The following is a 24172-nucleotide window of genomic DNA, read 5'->3' as shown; positions in this document are numbered from 1 at the left end:
ACTAATTCTACTTTGTAATGACATTAGTCATTTTACCCAAAAATCTACGGTGAAACGGGAAAAAAAATCAATGTGCGACAAAATTGATGAAAAAACACTATTTTGTAAGTTTTGGGGGCTTCTATTTTTACGCAGTACATTTTTTATCAAAAATGATACCTTATCTTTATTCTGTAGGTCCATACGGTTAAAATGATACCCTACTTGTATAGGTTTGAATTTGTATCACTTCCGAAAAAAATCATGAATACATGCAGGAAAATTTATACGTTTAAAATGGTCATCTTTTGACCCCTATAACTTTTTTATTTTTTTGTGTTCAGGGCGGTTTGAGGACTCATTTTTTGCGCCGTCATCTGAAGTTTTTAGCGGTACAATTTTTGTTCTGATCAGACTTTTTGATCACTTTTTATTCACTTTTTTGTGGTATAAAAAGTGATCAAAAATGCGCTATTTTGGACTTTGGAATTTTTTTGCGCGTACGCCATTGAACGAGCGGTTTAAAAAGCGGTATATTTTTATAAATCGTACATTTCCGCACGCAGCGATACCACATATGTTTATTTTTATTATTATTATTTACATAATGTTTTTTTTATTTTTGGAAATGCCGGGTGATTCAAACTTTTATTAGGGAAAGGGATAATTGAAAGGGTTAATGATTTTTTTACACTTTTCTTATGCAACATTATAGCTCCCATAAGGGGCTATAACATTGCATGTACTGATCTTTTACACTGATTGATCCATCTCCATAGGAATGGATCAATCAGTGTTTTCGGCGATTGAATGCTCAAGCCTGGATCTCAGGCTTGAAGCATTCATTCGGCGATCGGACAGCGCAGGAGAAGGTAAGAAGACCTCCTCCTGTGCTACAGCTGTTCGGGATGCCGCGATTATACCGCGGCGATCCCGAACAGCTCCCTGAGCTAGCCGGGCACTTTTACTTTCGTTTTTAGCCGCGCGGCTCAGCTTTGAGCGCGCGGCTAAAGGGTTAATAGCGCGCGGCACAGCGATCAGTGCCGCGCGCTATTAGAGGCGGGTCCCGGCTTCACTATGACGTCGGGCCCGCCGCGATATGATGCGGGGTGACCGTGTGACCCCGCGTTATATCGCAGGACCGGGACTCATGACGTATGCATACGTCATGGGTCCTTAAGAGGTTAATAGTTTAATTAAGCTAGTGGCAATAACAGTGGGATCCATAGGAGAAAGTGTGCAGAGGTGACAGCCTAGTGATGTACTCCTAGGTAGAGTGGGTGGTACAGTGCCCTCCTCACACCAGTGACAGCTGGATAGGATCATAGATTAACTATTGAGGTCCAACTGCACTTAAATGGTTTTTCCAGGAAAAAACTTTTTTTTATATATCAACTGGCTCCAGAAAATTAAACAGATTTGGAAATTGCTTTTATTAAAAAAATCTTAATCCTTTCAGTACTTATGAGCTTCTGAAGTTGAGTTGTTCTTTTCTGTCTAAGTGCTCTGTGATGACACGTGTCTCGGGAACCACCCAGTTTAGAAGAAAATCCCCATAGCAAACCTCTTCTAAACTGGGCAGTTCCCGAGACACGTGTCATCAGAGATTACTTAGACAGAAAAGAACAACTCAACTTCAGAAGCTCATAAGTACTGAAAGGATTAGGCTTTTTTTAATAGAAGTAATTTACAAATCTGTTTAACTTTCTGGAGCCAGTTGATATATATAAAAAAAAAAGTTTTTTCCTGGATAACCCCTTTAAATCATTGAATTGTAATGCTAACTTTTTCACTGTGGCAATCACTCAATACAACTTAATGTATTGCTTTGGCTGCAGCTATATCTTAGTTGTTAAAATCTCATTGTAGTCCTAGCCTTATGAGGTCTGTTGGACTTCTGGCATGGTGCCAGTCATTTTCTGGGCAAATTGTGCTGTGTGCAGCACTACTTTGTACTTGTCAAAATTTTTTTATTGGTCAGTGCGGAGACCACCAAATGGGATAAGACCTCTAATGGGGCAGGGAGACAAAGATTGCTAAAAGCCAGAATGTAAAGCACTTATCCTCACTCGTTCCCCTGATCAGTGGAGATGTCTGCACTAAGACCCTGACCAATCAAACTTTTGACATGTCTCTGTCACATGTCTAAAGTTTTTCTTTTCCAAGTAACAGGTCCACTTTCAAAACACAATGCTGCAAATTAAGCAATAATGTCATAAGTATGACACTATATATACAAAAATGTGGATTCTGTTCAAAGGTGGTGCATGCTGCCTTAATACAGTATCAAAATTCACAACAGGGAAGAAACACATCTTCCATATGGATTGCCATAGCTGTTGTTCATGCCAGCCAATATTTTACTTATCCTCACTCGTTCCCCTGATCTGTGGAGATGTCTGCACTAAAATTGGTGTTTGTCCATTAAAAGATGTTTGCCATGTGTCATCGATGCATCTTTATTTCAAGACTAACTTGTGTATCACTTAACAGGTGGGGAGATTTATCATAACCTGTGCCGAGGAAAACTTGACCAGTTGCCCATAGCACCCAATTAGATAGCTTTTTTGTTTTTTTAGAGGCCTTTTAAAAATTAAAGAAGTCATTTGATTGGATGCTATGGGCAACTGGTCAACTTTTCCTCTGAACTGGATTTAATATTTCCCCCGCAAGGGTATCTAATGGTGTACACCGTTGATGCTGCCATGGTTTATGGCTGCAGTAATTCATGAGGAAAATGCCAGCTGTCTTACGGTACATATTTGTGTATGCAGCACAACACTGACACAATACATGTAAATACACATTAGATTGCGTAAAGGATGAATTTATTGTGTCACACAATAACTGGATTTTGTAACTGCAGTGTATGCTATGTCACTTATATTTTTCAGCCTGGCAGCATACGTGCCTAACGTTAGAATCCCTACAACAGAGGAAGAACTTGATTTACTCCCTACCAACAAGTGGTGGTAAAACTCTTGTTGCAGAAATTGTGATGCTTCAGGAACTTTTGTGCCGAAAAAGGGATGTGCTGATGATTTTACCCTATGTGGCTATTGTACAGGAGAAGGTGAATTTCTAGCCTCTTGTAAACTTTTCAGCTCCTCCATAATTCACAATTATATTTTGGCATTTGTATGACTTTTCTGTTTTCTCTTTATATTATCCACCGTTTCATCAGTATCGAGGGCTACCTTCATCAAATGGATTGTACTTCTACAATACGATTTCATTATAAGCTTCAACAGTTTAGTTCTTTTATTAAAGTGAAACTCTAAGGTAAACCTAGAAATGTAGCTTTAGTCTGGAGTCTTGGTGCCCTACAGCTACCCAAGTTGTCATGGCCAGGGTTCTCTAATCATCCCCTAGAAGTAGAAAGCATATTAAACTTTAGGGACAGTGTATAGCACCAAGCTTCAGATTTTCACTATAGTTCTGCTCTCAGTAGGCTCTTGCTATTTTGCCACTCTCTAAGTGATGTGTCTTCTGTAGTAAAGGCTGATCATGGAGTCTGTGGCTTGATTAAGGCTGTTTATAGACAAAACGTCAGAAAGGAATGCTGATGTAGTACGAGGTGTTGTTGATGGACATTTATACATGAATAGGCTGTATGTAGCCTAATTGGGACTAAATCTGATTGTATATGCTTTCCGTACAGGACTCAAAAACTTTGTCAACCATGTTTTTGAGTCCTATACAGAAAGGACATATGTAGTGAGTGAGCAGAAGCCATTTCTAGTGCCCTAATTTTTATTGGTTGAATCATTCCGCTACCTATGAACTATAGAATCCAGACAATGGAAGTAAACTTCTGGGCATGTATGAATTCTGGCACAGGCCACATTAGATGGATGTTCTGAAAGGGAATGGGGCTTTTAAGCATTGTCGTGCATAGAGAATAAATAGAGCCCTCTGCGCACACATGCAATTTCCTGGCATTCTTGGAATCAGGTCCTAGCAGTCTGAACCCCACTGATTAACATGTTATTCCCTATCCTATGGAGAGGGGCTAACATACTCAAATAGGAATACCCCTTTAAGGAATTACAATGATCTTATCTGGAAAACATCAAGCAGTAGAAACGTTTTACAAAATGTATCTAATATTTAATTTGCTTTCCAAGGTTCGTGGCTTGTCCAGTTTTGGAGTGGAGCTAGAGTTTTTGATAGAGGAATATGCTGGCAGCAAAGGAAGATTTCCTCCAATGAAAAGAAGAACCAAAAAATCTCTTTACATTGCAACTATTGAAAAGGGTCATAGTCTTATTAACTCATTGATTGAAAATGGACGAGTCAGTGATCTGGGCCTTGTTGTTGTGGATGAGGTAAGTCTTTTTTTGTATGTATTTTACTTAGCTGCCCTTACCAGTGCTTGCCAGAAGATGAGACAGTGTTGGCGCAATATCGCACTCACCAGATAATGTTGCACTATATGCGCAACACATCAGTAGGCATGGAGAATATTACATTTCTAGGCACTACTGCCTTGATCCTCCCGAATTTAGGCAATTCTGGTTGGGTTGGTAAATCAGCAAAAAAGCACAGGGGCGAAAATGCATCTCGTTGCCACTAGCCCAGATATAGCATAGAAGACCAGTCTTCTATGCAATATGGGGACTGGTGCCGACATAATACATTTTTGGCTGAAAATATTTAATAAAGCAACTTAATCATATAGTGTTATTATTATAAGTGCGCAGATCATCCATTTCAGCTGATGGTTTTTTCCTGTAAGCTGTGATGTCACGTCACAGAGATCAGAGCCCTGCTTCTCTTTCCCCCTCCACTCCTGTCAGCATGGGACAAGACAAGTGATGGGAAGGGGGCTGGTATTACTGATCATTAGATGAAGCACTGGAAAGAAGTTTCCTTCAGAACTGGCTTCCTGCTGTCTTATCCTAATGAATCTAATAATCAGTAATACCAGCTTCCTCCTTCACATCACTGGTCTTGCACAGTTCTGACAGGAAGGGAGGGGAGAGGGAAGAAGGAACGGAGCTCTGCTTTCTTTGACGTAAAATCAAAGCTGAAATGGATAATCTGTTCACTTTGGATAATAACACTACATTATTTAGTAGCTTTATTATACATTTTTACACCATACACAGGTTGTTTCTTTAGCTGGACAACCACTTTAAGGACAAGGCACTGCTTCTTCTGTCTTCTGAGCTTTTCTGTGAGAAACCTGTTCCAGAACTAGATGCAAGTCATACAAAGTACTTTTGACACTTATAGTATAACATAATAAATAGTGATGACCAGTCACCTCAACCATCCCTAAGGTACGTAGGTAGGTGCAAACAAACTTAGTAGTTATCATTGAAGGAGTTTAATGTGTACATTTGGGTTATAGATACCCTCTACGCTCCACTCTATATAAAATCAATTGATTTCAGTGGTTATAGAGTAATAATATGCAGAAATATGGATCCTAAAGGGACAACCCTTTGAAAAGAATTTTCATGTTCTGAGTTTCTGTTAATAGTAGTTATTTATAAAATATATTAAGTCTTTTCTTTTTTCTTTTTTTCTTCCATTAGCTGCATATGCTTAATGAGGGAAGTCGAGGTGCAATATTAGAAATGACTCTTACTAAGATCCTATACACAAGTGGTAAGTGTGGTAATACTGTACAATTTATAAAAATGTTAGGCCAAAAAATAAGCCCCTTGTTTCCCCTTTGAAACTAATTGAGTCACTGTTTTAGGTGCCCAACCTATCTTCGTCTTAGAGCTGAAATCTGATTGGTTGCTATGTACCATACTACTATGTGTGTTTGCACTTGTTTTTAAAATCTTTATATCCTACATAACTAGCCTCCTTTTACTTACTAGCCATTACAATCTGTTAAAATGCAAGCACTTTTTTTAGTGCAGTAAAAGTTGTTATTAGAGAATATTGTAGACTCTTAGGTGATTCTGAACCCATCTTCCCCTCTCATGTACAGCATTTCCTTTTACATTTCCCATTGTGCCTCTGGCTTTTGAAAACTTATAACTTGCTTAAATCTAATGACAGCAAGTGATAGAACTCAGTGACAAAGAATTTAGCTTTAATTTATAAAACGTTCCTAACACACACTGCATCTATGAATCACAGGTAGGAGGCAGGGGAGAGTAATGGGAAGCCTATGCTTGTCAAATGATATGTAACTCCATTGATGCACTTGAGTCTTGGTGTGTGTGATGCAGCTTTAGCCTGTTTCACCTGCCTTCTAATTGTTATGGGTTTCCCCTTTTCAGCTTTTACAAGCTGAGGGAAAGCATTGTGTCGGTACATCAAACAATACACTGAGCATCTTCATAGCATTTACTGATAGAGGTACACACTGTGAGTCAGGGGAGTGTTATAACCAATCATTGCTGAAACAGAACTACTATAGTCTTGGCCAATCAGGGAAGAAATTAGTTACCAGCACTCCGTGCATAAGGAGTTGGGAGAGACATACATAAAATCCTAGTAGGAGAGGGTGGTGTCTGAGAGCTGCTAGGAGGAATTTGATAGATGCTGATAATACAGTCCTGGCTGTAAATGTTGGCACCCCTGAAATTTTTCAAGAAAATGAAGTATTTCTCACAGAAAAGGGTTGCAGTAGCACATGTTTTGCTATACACATATTTATTCCCTTTGCGTGTATTGGAACTAAACCAAAAAAGGAAAAAAGCAAATTTGACATAATGTAACACCAAACTCCAAAAATGGGCTGGACAAAATTATTGGCACCCTTTCAAAATTGTGGAAAAATAAGATGGTTTCAAGCATGTGATGCTCCTTTTAAACTCACCTGGGTCAAGTAACAGGTGTGGGCAATATAAAAATCATACCTGAAAGCAGATTAAAAGGAGAGAAGTTCACTTAGTCTTTGCATTGTGTGTCTGTGTGTCCCACACTAAGCATGGACAATAGAAAGAGAAGAAGAGAACTCTCTGAGGACTTGAGAACCAAAATTGTGGAAAAATATCAACAATCTCAAGGTTACAAGTCCATCTCCAGAGATCTAGATTTGCCTTTGTCCACAGTGCACAACATTATCAAGAAGTTTGCAACCCATGGGACTGTAGCTAATCTCCCTGGGTGTGGACGGAAGAGAAAATTTGATGAAAGGTGTCAATGCAGGATGGTGGATAAGCCCCAAACAGGTTCCAAAGATATTCAAGCTGTCCTGCAGGCTCAGGGAGCATCAGTGTCAGCACGAACTATCCGTCAACATTTAAATTAAATGAAACGCTATGGCAGGAGACCCAGGAGGACCCCACTGCTGACACAGAGACTTAAAAAAACAAGACTATATTTTGGCAAAATGAACCTGAGTAAGCCAAAATCCTTCTGGGAAAATGTCTTGTGGACAAGTGGCCAGCAATGAGTCCAGATCTAAATCCCATTGAACACCTGTGGAGAGATCTTAAAATTGCTGTTGGGAAAAGGCCCTTCCAATAAGAGAGACCTGGAGCAGTATGCAAAGGAAGAGTGGTCCAACATTCCGGCTGAGAGGTGTAAGAAGCTTATTGATGGTTATAGGAAGCGACTGATTTCAGTTATTTTTTCCAAAGGGTGCGCAACCAAATATTAAGTTAAGGGTGCCAATAATTTTTTGGAGTTTGATGTGACATTATGTCCAATTTGCTTTTTTTCATCCCGTTTTTAGTTTAGTTCCAATACACACAAAGGAAATAAACATGTGTATAGCAAAACATGTGTTACTGCAATCCTTTTCTGTGAGAAATACTTCATTTTCTTGAAAAAATTTCAGGGGTGCCAACATTTACAGCCATGACTGTAATTTTATAGTTCACAGGAAGTCCTACACACTGACTGATCTCCTGCCCAAACAGGAGAGCAACCTCTGGAACAGTGGTCAGTCTGGGATTACATGACACAGCTTCCCAAAGTTAAAGGATTTAAAATGTATGAATGGAACTGAACAAAGATTAACCAAAATCCATTGCTAGTATATTGCTGAGTTAGCATTACTTGCCCAAGCAAAAAATAAATAAATTAGAAGTTCGCCTTATAAAATGTAGTCTATAAAGTGATAAGCATTTTGCCAATCTATCTAAAGGGCATAAAGCAATAAATTGCTTGCATGGGCAGCATATTGCAGCTACAGGTCAGTACCACTAGTAGCTAAACTGGCATAAAATGTTGTGTTGCTTGGCTCCTAGGAGCCAGTACACTGGGTTTCATTGTTTAAGTATGATGCTTTCATGCGGAGAGTACTCCTCATAAATACACTGGATCCATAAACTAAAAGGCTAAATCAATACACTTGTCCAAGGCTGGGTTGACGTTATTACTATTGGAACTCGTCGGAATTACGAACACAAATCCCTGAACATCCACTGGTCTGACAGCTATCAGTTTGGGTCATCAGACGTGCAGTTAGGCCTGGTCTTGTGGCCATAATACAGGTGCAAATATGAATCCCTATTGTGCTAGTGTGAACCCTGCCTTGGATTAGTGTATTCTTTCAGTGCTTTTTAACTTTCAGACTTAAATCCTAATAAATTTACCAGTCTCACTCTTAGTGGGTCGTCTTAGTCCTCTTGACTTCCAGGAAAATAACTAACGCCTAATCCCCAACCTTACGCTAGCCAGTGTCATTACCTGATTTTTGTATGCATACACAATGGGGGGGATTCATCAATTTATATAGAGTCATTTTAGGTGTATTTTCTTGCGCAAAATCTTGCGCAAGGATATTTCCTGCGTTCTTTTTGTGCGTCTTTTTTGGTGGAACTTTTTCTAAAGATGTCACTGTTCAGGTGTACCGTAGAGCCGTTTTTCCTGTAGACATGAATTTATTAACTGCGTCTTTTTTTTGGCGCAAAAAAAGGACGCAAGTGTCATTTTCTTGCGCAAATATACACCAGCTCCGAGCACACGTACAAGTCTGCCTTATATTTTTTTTGAAGAGCTGAGATGGGCTGGATTCTATTACTGCACATGATTCACAGAGAACAGTGCGCAAGTTTAGTAAATTTTGAGCAGGTAAATGACAAATACACGCAGCAGAAAGGGGTAAAAAAAAGCTCTACCATACACTGTTGATGAATCCCTCCCCAATGTCCCCATGAGGCTACCGGCCCTGTAACAGCTGTGATGGCTGCTATGGTGGTAGTTACTCCCCCCCCCCCCCATCCTTCATAGAATGAACAGTTGTGTACGTGAATGCCCTTCCTTTTGAGATAATAAAAGTAAATGCTTTCTAACCCCTAATTTACAGAAACCACTCAGATCATTGGAATGAGTGCAACATTGAACAATGTTGATGAGCTGCAACGTTTCCTTAAAGCAGATTTTTATACTGATAACTTCAGACCTGTAAGTGTTTGTTTTATTTATTTTTTGTTTGCAGTATTTCTGCTTGAGTATGAATTAAGTAGTGAAGTAACTGATAATGGCTATATTTACCTTGGGCTGGGCTCATGTTATGATTCTACAGTATGTTGCTGTCAAACTGGATGCTGTAATGTACGGTCACACACTGACCTGGGTCCCAATGTATATGAAATAAATATTGTCAAAATAAAATCTGCCATGTTTGAATTTATTTCATGAGATTAAAAGGGTTGGTCACCTTTTGAACAACTTTATGGGAAGGCATACTAATAATGACAGCGCTCACTCATGTAATGATGCTCTGGTGCGACACAATAACTCCAACCCCCACCAATCTCCTGTCCTTAGTGGCCAGCCATTACCCCATCTATAATATGGTGCCCTATGGAGTAGCATGTAACATACATATCATTCTGCTGCACACGTAGTAGTAAACTGTGCGCAAGCAGAGGTCACAGGCACAGTTGAGGGGCATGTATAGTCACATGCTCCTCCAGTGGGCATCGTAATTTGGACAGGGGAGCTGCCTGGCCACTCACCGAGACAAGAGATTGTCATGGTGGAGCTACATGATTACACTGAACAAGCCTCACCGGAGTGTCCTCATAATTCCTTTCGCCTATATTTGTTCAAGGTGGCCAACCCCATTAAATGTAGTGTTAAGGCATTATGGGAACTGTTGAATGATATGAACATGATCTTACATTTGGACATGATATTTTGTGTCCAGTCTATTTTATTATGTTTCCTCTGTGTTTAAAGAGAATCTGACAGCAATTCACCCTCACTAAGCCCAATATATTGGGTTATATTACAGGTGAGTAACTGTACACAGAAGTGTTACTTACAGTTTTCTGTTAGGTAGATCCATTGATGTGCCCATAATAAAATGTTTATCAGTGTGCTCCAGAGCGCATTGGAGGCCGGGAGGAGGTTTGGCAGCTTTCCCTGCCACCTCAATATTCCGATCTGGCCCACCCTCTTCCATGACGTCAAAGCCAGGTGTAACACGGAGCAGAGCGCTCCTCCCCCCCACCCCGCTCTGACATCACAAAAGAGGTGGGCCAGGGAAAAAATATTGATGAGGCAGGGGGAGCTGCGCGAGCCAGCTCTGGTGCACATTGATAAACATCTTATAAGGGGCACATTAATGGTTCTACCTAACCGAAAACTGTAAGTTACATTTCTGTGTACAGCTATTCACGCGTACTATAACCCAATATATTGGGTTTAGTGCGAGTGAATTGCTGTCAGATTCTGTTTAAAAGACCATTACATTTCTCAGTGGTGTCTTAGCCTTTTATCTACAAATTTCCTTGTTTTATCTTAATTGGATTGAATATACTTTATTGCTTATTTAGTGATTCAGCCATTGTGAATTAAAAAATTCTGTAGTACACCAGGTTTACTTTTTTCCAGGTTGAATTAAAGGAGTATGTAAAATTAAGAGACAGTATTTATGAAGTTGACAATAAAGCAGAAAACAACTTCACATTATCACGAGTGCTAAACTACAAGGTAAGGCCGACATTCAAGATAATTTCACCTTTTATTATCAAAACCATTCAGTGAAAAGAAGTGACTATGGTGCTCAAAAGTAGTAAAGCGAAAAGAAACCTTCGGATGGCACTGCTGGTTCTAATGGTGAGGGTAACAAACCGTAGCCAGAGATGTAGCTAATACAAAACACTGGACAGTTTATTCAGTATTACATAAAACAATAAAACAGGAGGACTATGCTTTTCGGGGGAGCCTCTCCCCTTCTTCAGATCAGTATGCCATAGGTTACAAACATGCAGGTATATTTTGTCTTTTGGTCTTTTTGTCTGTGTCCACGCCATTTGTGTGTTTTTTACTATTTCCAATGTTTGCATTGTCTTCTGTATACTTAATAAAATATAATTGATTTTACTTCGTCCGCTTTCTGTAGTGGTTCCTTTCTTTGGATAGGCTGTGTGTATTTTTAGAAAGGAGTTTACTTAAAGGTGTTCACCGGTGCTTAGACATCTTATCCCCTATCCAAAGGATAGGGGATAAGATGCCTGATCGCGGGAGTCCCGCCGCTGGAGACCCCCGGGATCATGCACGCGGCACCCTGTTTGTTATCAGTCCCCGGAGCGTGTTCGCTCCGGGTCTGATTACGGACGACCACAAGGCCGGCGGCGTGTGACGTCACGCTCCGCCCCTCAATGCAAGCCCACGGGTGGGGGCGTGACAGCTATCATGCGGGACTCCCGCGATCAGGCATCTTATCCCCTATCCTTTGGATAGGGGATAAGATGTCTAAGCACCGGAGTACCCCTTTAAGACCAGCGTGTGAAACTTCCCCCAATGATCTTTAAAGTGTTGTCGTCCTTTTAACAATTTGATTTCCACAGACATGTCAAAAGTTTAGATTGGTCAGGGTTGTGCTGAGACCCCCTATAGTCATTAGTTATATCCAAGAGATAGGCTCTATAGACTATAATGAAACTTGTCTCTTGCAACAAAACAGACTAAATGCCAAGCTGGGGAGTGGAGCAAGCTGCCACGTGCATCACCTGGCTAGAACTATCTGAGGGTATCTCAGCACTGACACGTTGACAAATCTAAACTTTTGACAGTTTAGTAAAATGACAGTAATGCTTCAAGCCTAGTGACATTTGTGAATGTTAGAATTACAGATCTTACCAGTTAAACATATATTTTTTTTATTGGCACAGTTCACATTGCGGTTGTTGAAATATAATAAACATTGTGTATATCAAATTAGTTCCACAGATATGTATGCAGATTGTAGTACTTTTTTACCCATGTAAGTCAATGCAGTAGTTTCTATTGAACAGATTTACAAAGTAGTAAAATCTAATCTGACTTTGTGTATCTTTGTTTTATTCTAAGTATTCAAGTAACATGCTCCGAATAGATCCTGATTTCATCATCGCGCTGGTGACTGAGGTCATTCCGAATAACTCTTGTTTGGTTTTCTGCCCTACAAAAAAGAATTGTGAAAATGTTGCAGAAATGATTTGCAAATACCTCAACAAGTAAGATTTTTTTTTATTGTAAATAGTTTTGTGGTCCATCATATATACAAGTGAAGTCTTTAGCAGCTTGTTGAATTATCTGTTGTAAACATTTGAAACAGTTCATAATTTCTTGCTAAATTTTCTTTTATATTGAAGATCATACCTGAGTCATAGAGAAGCAGAAAAGAAGGCTCTGCTCAAAGACTTGAAGAACACAGGAAATGGAATCATATGCTCAGTTTTGAAGCGCACTATTCCTTTTGGTATTGCTTACCATCACAGTGGGCTGACCAGTGATGAACGGAAATTGGTGGAAGTTGCCTATTCTTCAGGAGTTCTATGTCTCCTTACTTGCACTTCTACCTTAGCAGCCGGGGTCAACTTGCCCGCCAGACGGTCAGTGCTAGCTAATATTTCTGATTATTTTATAAAGTTACTTAAATGGATATTAAAGGGTAAAACATAAATATACTTCATATTGCATCATCTTTCTCATTCCTACACTATCACAGTCTTCTACAGAAGTCACCCAAAACATCCAAAGATAGACTTACATTTCTAGGTAAGAATTTAAAGGGAAACTGACAGCTTGTTCACCTGCACTAATCCCAATACACAGGGTTATAGTGCAAGTGAACTAAATTAAAATGAGGTATGACTTACCCTGATCCATGGTCTGGTTCTGAAGATACAGCTAGTATCAGCCTCAATTGCTAGTATGCTAAACAACCACTTTGCACAATGGGCAGGGAATAGCATACCCAGCATCCCTGCCTCATTTCCCTCTGTGTGTTATGTTTAGTGTGGGTAAACTGGCTGTCAGTTTCACTTTTAGGGAAATGCATTTTTTAAAATATTTTTATTTTTTTACTTATTTATTTATTTTTTGTACTTGTCCATGCAGGAAGCATTTTTTTACTTTAGTATTCGCAATGGTCAGGAGAGAAGAAAGTAGGTTGTTGCTTCCCTTGTTTTCTGCCGCTTGTCTCCTTTCCTATGTAGACTGGAACAGGGCACAGTATTTAAAGGGTTTTTCTGGGATGAGATTTTAAATGCATCCACATAAAATGAGGCCACCTGCTAGCCTACTGTTTCTACAGTACCCTGGCCTGTCTGCGCTCTTCTTCCTGGTTTTTGTGACATTTTGTACCAGAAGGAAATTTGTAGTAGGCACGACCAGGGGGACTTTAATCATAAACCGGTTAGTTCAGAATTATACCCATCAGGGCAATCACTCACGAATAACATGATCTTTCGTTTCAGCTTGTTTCTTTATTTTGTTATGGAGAATCCTTTTAGATCAAAATAGATTATATACAGACATAGCAAGCTGCAGTCTTTGCCTGTGTCCGATACTCCCAGCCATGGACGCGACGGCGTTTCGGGGGCTGGCCCCCTTGGTCATTCAAACACCTTAATCAGATCAGATCTAACACGTACTCTGCAGCTGACTTAAAACACCAGATAGGTCTCATGACAGATAGCGTCATATCCTGAAGAGTATAATGGGAAAACCACACGCCCCCGTAAGAGGTAAGCTCTCTGCAGTGGATCGCCTTCCTGCGATCGCACTACGGGGCGGTCGATCCACCTCACTGGACCACCAGGGAGCATTTAAAGGTCCCTTTAAAACATACAGCGGTAATCTTAAGGGTTAATAGCCTGTTGGGGCAATCACCACATGACGGCTATTAGTGGTGGCCCCCAGCTATTGTAATCAGCTGGGGCTGCTGGGTAGGGAGCAGTCACAAGTCAGGAGCCCGCTTCATACACCCTAAGCGCCAACCTATTTTTTTCAAATAAGAGGGGGTTGTCTGCGGCTCTGCCTGTCCGAAGCAGGGCTAAATGATTAAAAAAATTCTCCTGCCCGGCGCCTGGATTTGCATGTCCCGGGCATCGGGCGATCGGATTTCCACATCCCTGTATATATGTGAATTGTTACCTTAATATTAAATGCATATAGCTAAGACTACATACTGAAACTAGAAAGAATGAAATCATTATACCTAGTTTTACCTAGTATGAATTTAGTATTACAGAATGGTAGTCGTTCACATAGATAATGTGGTAAGTGTTTTATCAAACTTGAAAAGCATATTTATGCAAAATGTATTTACAACACCAGGGGGAATGTCAGAACAGCAACCAACAGTAACAGTATATTCATAGTGGAATTTAAACAGTGTAATAAGTCCAGATAATTTAAAAAATATGTTAAGAAAAGATCTAATCTAGAATTTATACCAGATGGTTTTCTAGTACCTAACATGTATATCCAATACGTTTCCCTATTAAGTAATTTTTGTTTTATGTCTTCTCCTATTATATCGTATATACTCGAGTATAAGCCGAGTTTTTCAGCACCATTTTTTGTGCTGAAAACGCTCCCCACGGCTTACACTCAAGTGAACTCTCCGCCTGTCAATCCCTTCTCAGTGGTCTTCAACCTGGGGACCTCCAGATGTTGCAAAACTACAACTCCCAGCAGCCATCGGCTGTCCGGGCATTCTGGGTGTTGTAGTTTTGAAACCTTTAGAGGTCCGCAGGTCGAAGACCACTGTTGCCTTCGTCATCATCCATGAACGTCCCTGTGCGTCGTCGTCAATGCAACGTCACTAGTCCGGGGCAGGCCCGAAGTGCGGAGAAGAGGCCCCCCCCCTGTGAAAATGGGCAGCCCGCAACGACTAACCGTCCCCACCGGACGGTCCCTGCAGCATAGACGGCCCGGAGCAGCTCCCCTTTCCTTCCTGCCGAGAAGAGGTGAGTACAAAACAAAAGGGGGGTCTGAATGATGACGAAGGCCGCAGTGGTTTTCAACCTGCGGACCTCCAGAGGTTTCAAAACTATAACTCCCAGCATGCCCGGACAGCCGATGGTATGGATGATTACATGGGGGGGGGATGATGTATTTCCCAACCTAGGCTTATATTCGAGTCAATAACTTTTCCTGGGTTTTTGGGGTGAAATTAGGGGCCTCTGCTTGTATTCGAGTATATACGGTAGGTAAAAATACTCACTATACTCCTAAAATCTGTAGTGTAGACGTGTCTCCACAGTGGATCTCCCTAAAATATTTGCTAAGATTAGTGGTGATTCATCTAATTAAAATGCGAAAAGTCAATTGAACAGTGTGAATAAAGCTCAAAGCCCCACTACCACATGAACACAAAAACAAGATATCAGTAACCAAAATAACCAATCAAAAAACAGAAAAGGAGCAAGTACAAAAAAACAAAATCAAATGTCAAAAATAGATGACTATATATACAGTGATTAATATGTCTAGCTATATTCTGTCTCCAGATCAAGTTAAGGTACTCAAAAGAGGGCTAAACTTTACTCCTATCAACAATGTTAATATTTTTTTTTTATACTCTCCTTGACATAAACAGATTTGCCATAAACCTTACCTTTGAGGAAACACTTTTTCAGAATGGATAAAGAAACTGATCTCATGTCTATAGATCCATTAAAGGGGTTATCCAGGAAAAAACTTTTTTTTATATATCAACTGGCTCCAGAAAGTTAAACAGATTTGTAAATTAAAAACTTAAAAATAAGGTGCAGCTCACAACAGAAGGACCGAGGCAGTTAAACCTAAAGCCGGACCCCACCAGCAACAATAATATAAAATAATAAAAACCTATAGCTTATGCCTCTAGGACCTCACCAATGGTGCATAATGGTGTGGGCAAAGATAGATATAACAGCGTTTGTTCAAAAATTGTTTTTAATTCAGATATAAAATGTAATATATATATATATATATATATATATATATATATATATATAAATAAAACAGTAGCAAAATATCACATTACACTGGCATTCATCTAATGAAAATCTCACTGGGCCCTAGTGAGATATCAAAAAATGTATGAATAAATTAATATTCAAATAAGTCCATAAATCTGCAGATAAAAATAAAAATACAAATAAAATTATTCCGTGAAAGATATTTGGATTTGTGGAAAAATGATTATAACATAAAGTCAATGAAAAAATGAATAAAAAAGTTGATGAATGGATGATACAGAGTATCTCTCACCACTGCTTCTGGCTTGATCTGTTTTAATAGATGAGTCGCAGCCTTATATTCCTCATGTGCCCCAATGAGTGGAAGGGGGGCACAGGTTGATAGATCTCCCTTAGCAGCCCCGTTGGCAGGGGGGCGCAAATAGATGTTGCGTATCGTGAGCTCCGATGGCAGGGGAGCAAGCGGCAGTTTCAGCGCTCGGGAGCTCGTTCGCTTACCGGCTTAGCACAGACGGCACTAGTCTGGCACTCCGGCAGGAGTGTCAGTCGGCTCGGGTGCGGCAACGGGTCTGCTGGTGATGGTACTCCAGGAGCGATGGAAGATCTGGGATTGGCGTCCCACGTGGAAGCAGGAGATGAGGCAATGCGATGCAATGGATGGTAAGGTTACAGCCAGGCAGGGCGGAGTAGAACAGGTTTAACTCCTCTGTTGCCGAGGTATTTGCAGATGGACACTGATGGTGACTGTGTGAATAGTGTCAGATTTCTAAACGCGTTTCGGGGTACTGGGAAACAAAGACCTCCGACCCCTTCCTCAGTAGAAATGTGTTACACTTTTCTACTGAGGAAGGGGTCGGAGGTCTTTGTTTCCCAGTACCCCGAAACGCGTTTAGAAATCTGGCACTATTCACACAGTCACCATCAGTGTCCATCTGCAAATACCTCGGCAACAGAGGAGTTAAACCTGTTCTACTCCGCCCTGCCTGGCTGTAACCTTACCATCCATTGCATCGCATAGCCTCATCTCCTGCTTCCACGTGGGACGCCAATCCCAGATCTTCCATCGCTCCTGGAGTACCATCACCAGCAGACCCGTTGCCGCACCCGAGCCGACTGACACTCCTGTCGGAGTGCCAGACTAGTGCCGTCTGTGCTAAGCCGGTAAGCGAACGAGGTCCCGAGCGCTGAAACTGCCGCTTGCTCCCCTGCCATCGGAGCTCACGATACGCAACATCTATTTGCGCCCCCCTGCCAACGGGGCTGCTAAGGGAGATCTATCAACCTGTGCCCCCCTTCCACTCATTGGGGCACATGAGGAATATAAGGCTGCGACTCATCTATTACAACAGATCAAGCCAGAAGCAGTGGTGAGAGATACTCTGTATCATCCATTCATCAACTTTTTTATTCATTTTTTCATTGACTTTATGTTACAATCATTTTTCCACAAATCCAAATATCTTTCACGGAATAATTTTATTTGTATTTTTATTTTTATCTGCAGATTTATGGACTTATTTGAATATTAATTTATTCATACATTTTTTGATATCTCACTAGGGCCCAGTGAGATTTTCATTAGATAAATGCCAGTGTAATGTGATATTTTGCTACTGTTTTATTTATATATATATATATATATATATATATATATATATATATATATATATTACATTTTATATCTGAATTAAAAACTATTTTTGAACAAACGCTGTTATATCTATCTTTGCCCACACCATTATGCACCATTGGTGAGGTCCTAGAGGCATAAGCTATAGGTTTTTTTTTTTTTTTAAAACAAATTTTATTGAATTTTCATTGTTATAAACAGACATCACACATTGATGGTTAAGTGCGGAATATCGTCGAATAAGAGCCATAAGAACATTCAATAAATTACAAACCAGAAACTGTAAACTCCACACAGCTAATGGAGAACCCAAGTGGAAATGCGCGGCAGTATCACAATATTCATTCGCCTCGCTCAAATTAGGCGTGCCATGCTCGTAGTATGCTAGAAGTCAAGGTCAAGAGGTAAGTCGTAATGGCCCCAGTGAATCACTCAAAACCCCAAGACAATACCAGTCTGTCGAGCTAAAGGGCTTAACTATGTCCTCGATTTCAGCTGATGTGTAGTGTGCAACAATAAAATCTTGCCATTTGGCGAAATATTTTGCTGTGTTTGTGCTCATGTGTCGTTCAGTATCAAGCCTATCTATCCCACATAACAGTTTAAGTTGCGATATGACCATGGAGATGGTGGGAACAGAAGGGGAGAGCCAGGCTGCGAAGATACACCTAAGTGCCACTAAGAGGACAATGTGAACTAGTTGGGGTGTTTTGGTGGGGCCTTGGTCGGTCAAGTCAGGTGGTCTAAACTGATGAAACAATAGGGCTCTTGGTGTATGTGGTAGTGACATTTCCCATTTCTCTCTGATATATGATACAATCATTTGCCAATATCTTTCTGTATGGGGGCACGTCCAAACTCCATGCCACATATTCGTCAAAGGGGTAGCACATTTAGGGCAGGCCGTGATACGATCGGGGAAATCCGGGGAAGGCAGTATGTTAAACCCATATAAGGCTTTGTGAGCCATTTTGTAGTAGGTTTCACGCCATCTCTCATTGATAATACATTTACGGATGATATTCCACCCATTCAAGATACATTCCGAAATATCATCTCCTGGTACCCATGAGGTCCACGCTGAAAAAATAGAAGAGGGTGTAAATTTCAGTAGTACTTTCCTAAGGGATGTGTATATCATGGAGATGGACAATTTACGGGGTTCCGAACCAATAAGATAGTCTAGTTCGTTCTTTGTGGCCTCTTTGGACAGGTTACGCAATCGACTAAAGAAGAAGGAGCATATCTGTTGTATAGGGAATGCATGAGACGGGGGAAGGTTGTGTAGGGAGAGCAGTGTGGTTGGTCGCAGCCATCGTTTCTGAGTAACGTCCATAAAGTGCTTGGCCTTCGTGAGGCCCTTGTCCGACCAAAGGCCAAGCACCCCAGGAGGAAGTCTTGGGGGAAACTCTGGATGTTTCGCCAGTGGTAGATGTTTGGATAAGAGGTAAGGCAGTCCATATAACCTCCTGACCTCTTTCCAAGATGCCACCGTATCCCTCAGCAGTACAGAGCGTTTCACTATGGAGGGGAGTTTAGAGTATGTAGTATGTAAGAGGACTGTTAGGTTCCATGGGGTCGCCAATTCACTCTCTAGATCGTAAAGAGCATGGTAAGAGGATCCATGTATCCAGTCATTAACAAATCGAAAAAGACATGATAGATTGTATCCTCTTACATTGGGAAAATTCAGTCCCCCATCAGACCTATTGAGCATCAGTTTATTTAGTGCGATTCTGGGCCTCTTCCCCGCCCAGATAAATTTGGTGAATGCTGAGTTTAAGCCTTTCACGTCAGTATGTTTTAACAGAAGTGGTAGGGTTTGCAGGGGGTATAGGAGACGCGCAAAGCTAACCATTTTAATGAGTGCACATCTCCCCATAAAGTTCAGGGGGAGTTTTTCCCATTTACGTAATTCAGCTTTAATCTTGGAGAAGAGGGGAGTATAATTCAAACTATATATGGTGTCGGGCGTTCTCCCTATTTTGATACCTAGGTAGGTGATGGAGGAGTCAGCAATGCGGACTCCCATACCTGATATTTCTGGAAGCCACTGGTGACGGAAAGGACCTAGGGGTAAAAGTTCCGATTTAGACACATTTATTTTGTAACCCGAGAACGCCCCAAATGTTCTCAGATGTTCAAGAATGCGTCCTAGGGAAGCAGACGGGCCATCAAGGAACAATAAAATATCATCTGCGAACATTGTCAATTTAACTTCATTCTTCCCCACCTTAATGCCAGGATAAATATTTTCAGACAGTAGGGAGAGCGCCAGGGGTTCTAACGCTAAATTAAAGAGTAGGGGAGAGAGTGGGCAACCCTGTCTGGTGCCCTTAAAGAGAGGGAAGGGTGTGGATAGGATACCAGGCGTGTGTATTCTAGCCATGGGGGTTGCATAAATCCCAGAAATGTAATTCCTAAATGACCCTTGAATACCAATCGCATCCAGCACCAGTCCCAGCCAATCCCATTTTACATTATCGAATGCTTTTTCAGCATCCAAAGTGAGCAAGGCAGGAGCTTCACCCCTCTGGGGCTGATGCTGTAGGCGATCTAGAACCGCCATAACCGTTCTCAAATTCATGGTAGCTGATCTGTTCCTAATAAAGCCCACTTGATGGGAACCGATTAAAGCTGGCATGAATCGAGAAAGACGGTCAGCTAAAATTTTTGATAGAATCTTGATGTCTTGGTTAATTAGAGATATCGGACGATAGGAGCCTGGGTCAGTTAGGTCCTTACCCGGTTTAGGCAAAACCTTTATGTGTGCAAGAGAGGCTTCTGTGGGTAACGATCCCGTAGACATGAATACCTGAAACATATCCCTTAAGACTGGGGCAATCTGCTCTGATAGGGCTTTATAAAATTCGCCTGAATACCCTTCAGGGCACGGGGTGTTCCCGTTATGGAGATGACCGATAACTCTCTGTATTTCCTCCACCGACACCGGTGCATTAAGAATCTCCCTCTGTTCTTCCGTCAGTGTGGGAAGTTGGACCCGTTTCAAGAAGGCCTCACCCGCCGAAAGGTCAGAGGGAGAGTTTTCATAAAGCGAGCTATAATAGGAGGACAGCAATTTGTTGATGGAGTGAGGGTTTTTGTGCGTGACTCCCGAGGAGTCTTTAAGTGCTGTTATGTGAGGGGTGGGTATCTTTCCCCTAGCTATACGGGCCAGTAGACGTCCCGATTTGTTACCGTGTCTAAAGAGATCTACCTCAAAGTGGGACCTCCCTAGGCGTTCCCTTCTATCCCACCATAATTCAAAATTGGCTCTAGCCGATTTCCATTCCTCCCGGTTCTGAATAGTAGGGTGGGCTACGAAGGTGGCATAGACATCCCTTAGTCGAGCACTGGCTTCATTCAGATTTTTCAGAGAGGTGCGTTTTAGGTGGGCTACGTGTGCCATCAATTTTCCCCTTAATACTGCCTTCCCCGATTCCCAGAACAAAGTTGGGTCTGAGCGGTGTTCCCCATTATATACGGTATATTCTAACCACCAACCCCTAAGTAATTCGAGGAAGGTATCATCCTTGGCCAGCAGTGAGGGGTAACGCCAAAGAATATCTGTCCCTTTGGGGTAGGAGGGCAAGAGCCGTAGACAGAGAGGGGCATGGTCTGACAACGCCAGTTCTCCAATGTCTACTGAGCTAACTTTATGGTAAAGTTCCGGAGATGTCAGTAGATAGTCTATATGAGACCTGGAAGAGTGGGCATTGGAGAAATGGGTGAATTCCCTATCGTCCGGGTGGGACATTCTCCACACATCTAGCAGTCCCAATTGGTCAAAGAAAGGGGGCAATACACAGTCCCTGCTACGTATGGGGATTGCTTGAGATGTCGGGCCCTTTCTGTCCACTAGGGGGTCGAGGACTGTGTTAAAGTCGCCCCCCACTATTTTGTTCATCGTGTTATCGTCGTGAATTCTGTCCGCTAGAGCGTGAAAAAAGGACTTATTTTCCTCATTGGGACCGTATATGTTATAAATGCTAAAGATCTCTCCATTGTGGTCAAGTCGTAAATGTGAGACCCTGCCTTCATCATCAGTGTCGTGTGATATAAGACCAAATGCAAAAGATTTGTGGATCAAGGTGACCACTCCTGCTTTCCCATCCTGGGCCTGAGAACCAAACACCTGCCCCACCCATTGCTGCTGTAACCTAAAAAAATCTGAGCCAGCTAGGTGGGTTTCTTGGAGGAGGACAATGTCCGGGTGGAATCGTTTCAAGTATCGTATAAAAAGTCTTCATTTTTGGGGGGAGCGAAGACCCTTGACATTCCACGATATTATGTTAGGCATGGTAAATCAAGACAATCTAGACAATCCCTCATGGAGGGCTGTGCAGATATTATATGTGTAAGTAGATATGAAAGGGCACAGCAGCAATGGGGGCATACCAAACATGACCCTGAATAAGTAATACCGTGTAAAGTATCTGTAAGGCAGGATAGGTGCCCGATAATAAACTGGGCAGTAGTTTTCACTAGAGGTTCCGAGCTGTGGGAAAGAACAGACAAAACAAAAACAGTATACAAGCAAATAACAGTTAACCATCCTGTAGAATATCCTAGAAAGTGTTGCTAATTTAGCGACACCTTCCTTTTGGATGATGGACTTCCTTTTTTCGGCCGACATAGGCATCAAAGTAATATCACACATTTCAGAACGCCCATGCTCCCCCCCCTCCCCCCGACCCCTTCTAAGATGGTCGAGTCCCTCAGTCAGGCAGGTGAAAGGCCAACCCTGCCGTGCGGCCGTGCAACATTACAGCACCAAAGCCGGGTTGGAATATGGCAACACTGGAAACCTTCTGTATAACAGCGCCATACAGGCGAGGAAGATAAAAATAAAGAGAAAACCTGGACGTCCGGTTCATCATTCCCGTAGTCCCAGCAGAAGGCTCAAAGGCAAGAAGGTGAAGTCATCAGGAACAAGGAACAGCTGTGGTCAGTCAGGTGAAGATCGCCTGTCGCTGTCATAGCCACGACCTGGAGAGCGATGACGTCTACGTCGGTGTCTTTGGCTTGCGGAGAATTGCGATTCTCTAGGTGCTGAGCGGGAACGATGATTCCTCCTTGGTGACCTTGAACGACGAGTGGGTGTCCGAGCCGGTGGACGGGAAGATGACGTGGAGGAAGAGGACAGCAGCTGGTCTATTGATGAAGATGCTTCCTCTGGAGTCTTGAAAGTGGTAGTAGAGCCGTCAGGATGGAACACCCTCAGGGTGGCTGGATACTGCAGTTGGAATCTGTATTTCGCCTGAAATAGCTTAGTGCAAACAGTGCTGAAGGCCCTCCTTCGTTTCGCCACTTCTACCGAGAAGTCCTCAAAAATAAACAGGCGCATTCTATGAATTTCCAGGGGTTGTGTCAGACGGCGGTACGCCCTCAGAATATCAACTTTGTCGTTGTAGTCCAGTAGTCGCAGAATGACTTGACGGGGGCGGGCCTCCGGAGTGGAAGATGGTCGGTTAGGCTGGGGGTGTGAAGATGGGCCAATTCTGTGGGCTCGTTCCACCATGCAGGGATGAGACAGGCCAAGCGACTTAGGAAGATCTCGCTCACAAAAGCGTTGCAGGTCAAGAGGTGCTACTGTCTCCTTAACCCCCACTATACGTAAATGATTGCGCCTAGAGCGATTTTTTAGGTCTTTCCATTTTCTCGCCAATGCGGGTCATCTCTAATTCCATGTCATGTAGGCGTTTAGCTGCAGCCGTGTCGGTATCCTCCAATTGGGAGGTTCTGTGCTCCAATTCTGACAGGCGGCCAGTATGTTCCTGTACTTCTAGTTTTAGGTTTTGGAGAGTTGCTTTTAGGACCTCCTCCACTATATTTCGTACAGTTGGGGTAATACGCAACGCCATTTCATTCGCCAGGTGCTGGTAGTCTATGGAAAAGGCCGGCCCTGAGGAAAGTTGAGGGGTTGCAATAGTAATCCCGGGGAGTGAGGGGCCCACGGTGGCAGTGTGTGGTCCCATGTGTGGGTCAGCTGGCAGGCTGACTTCCATTGCGGTTACCTCAGAGTTCAATTGCCCCTCCGTTCGTGGTGGCCGTGATGTCTCCCCCGATGCGGCCGCCGCCATTACTGCAGAGTCGGGCTGCGCCATTTCTGGGACTGCAGGTGGTGCCGGTTGTTGGGAGCCGCCATGCGGTGTCGCCCCGTCAGTCCCCGGCGTCCCCACGCGGGTATCATTCATTGGTGGCAGTGTGGGGACTCCCGAAGCGGGTCGCAGCTTCTGTCCCGCTGCCGCCGCCATGACAGGTGCGCTTTGTGGCGTGTGCTGGGGAGGCGCGGGCTGCGATGGACCGGAGGAGCCGCCACGTTGGAGGTACCTGTCCATCCCCTCGGTCTGGCAGAGGTGTCGGGTGGTGTTCGGGGACTTCTGAAGCCCGTTAGTGCAGCGGTACTTAGCTGGTAGAAGTCGGGGGTGGAGGAGCACAAGCGCGCGCCGTCTAC

At 42.4% G+C, this 24172-nt stretch overlaps 1 protein-coding gene across 2 annotated transcripts in view; it reads left to right on the top strand.

Moving 5' to 3' along the window:
* The window catches only part of HELQ (helicase, POLQ like), a 57249-nt gene that overhangs the window by 6956 nt on the left and 26121 nt on the right, over window positions 1–24172 (top strand). For both annotated transcript variants that reach the window (XM_056568767.1, XM_056568766.1), the window contains exons 4-10: window positions 2874–3052; window positions 4107–4307; window positions 5523–5595; window positions 9206–9303; window positions 10741–10839; window positions 12202–12347; window positions 12486–12725. In XM_056568767.1, coding sequence (XP_056424742.1) covers window positions 2874–3052; window positions 4107–4307; window positions 5523–5595; window positions 9206–9303; window positions 10741–10839; window positions 12202–12347; window positions 12486–12725 — 1036 coding nt within the window. The remainder of the gene's footprint in view (window positions 1–2873; window positions 3053–4106; window positions 4308–5522; window positions 5596–9205; window positions 9304–10740; window positions 10840–12201; window positions 12348–12485; window positions 12726–24172) is intronic.

This window comes from Hyla sarda, chromosome 1 (assembly GCF_029499605.1).
Source record: "Hyla sarda isolate aHylSar1 chromosome 1, aHylSar1.hap1, whole genome shotgun sequence".
Lineage (NCBI taxonomy): Eukaryota > Metazoa > Chordata > Amphibia > Anura > Hylidae > Hyla > Hyla sarda.
This window is presented reverse-complemented; position numbering and strand designations above follow the sequence as displayed.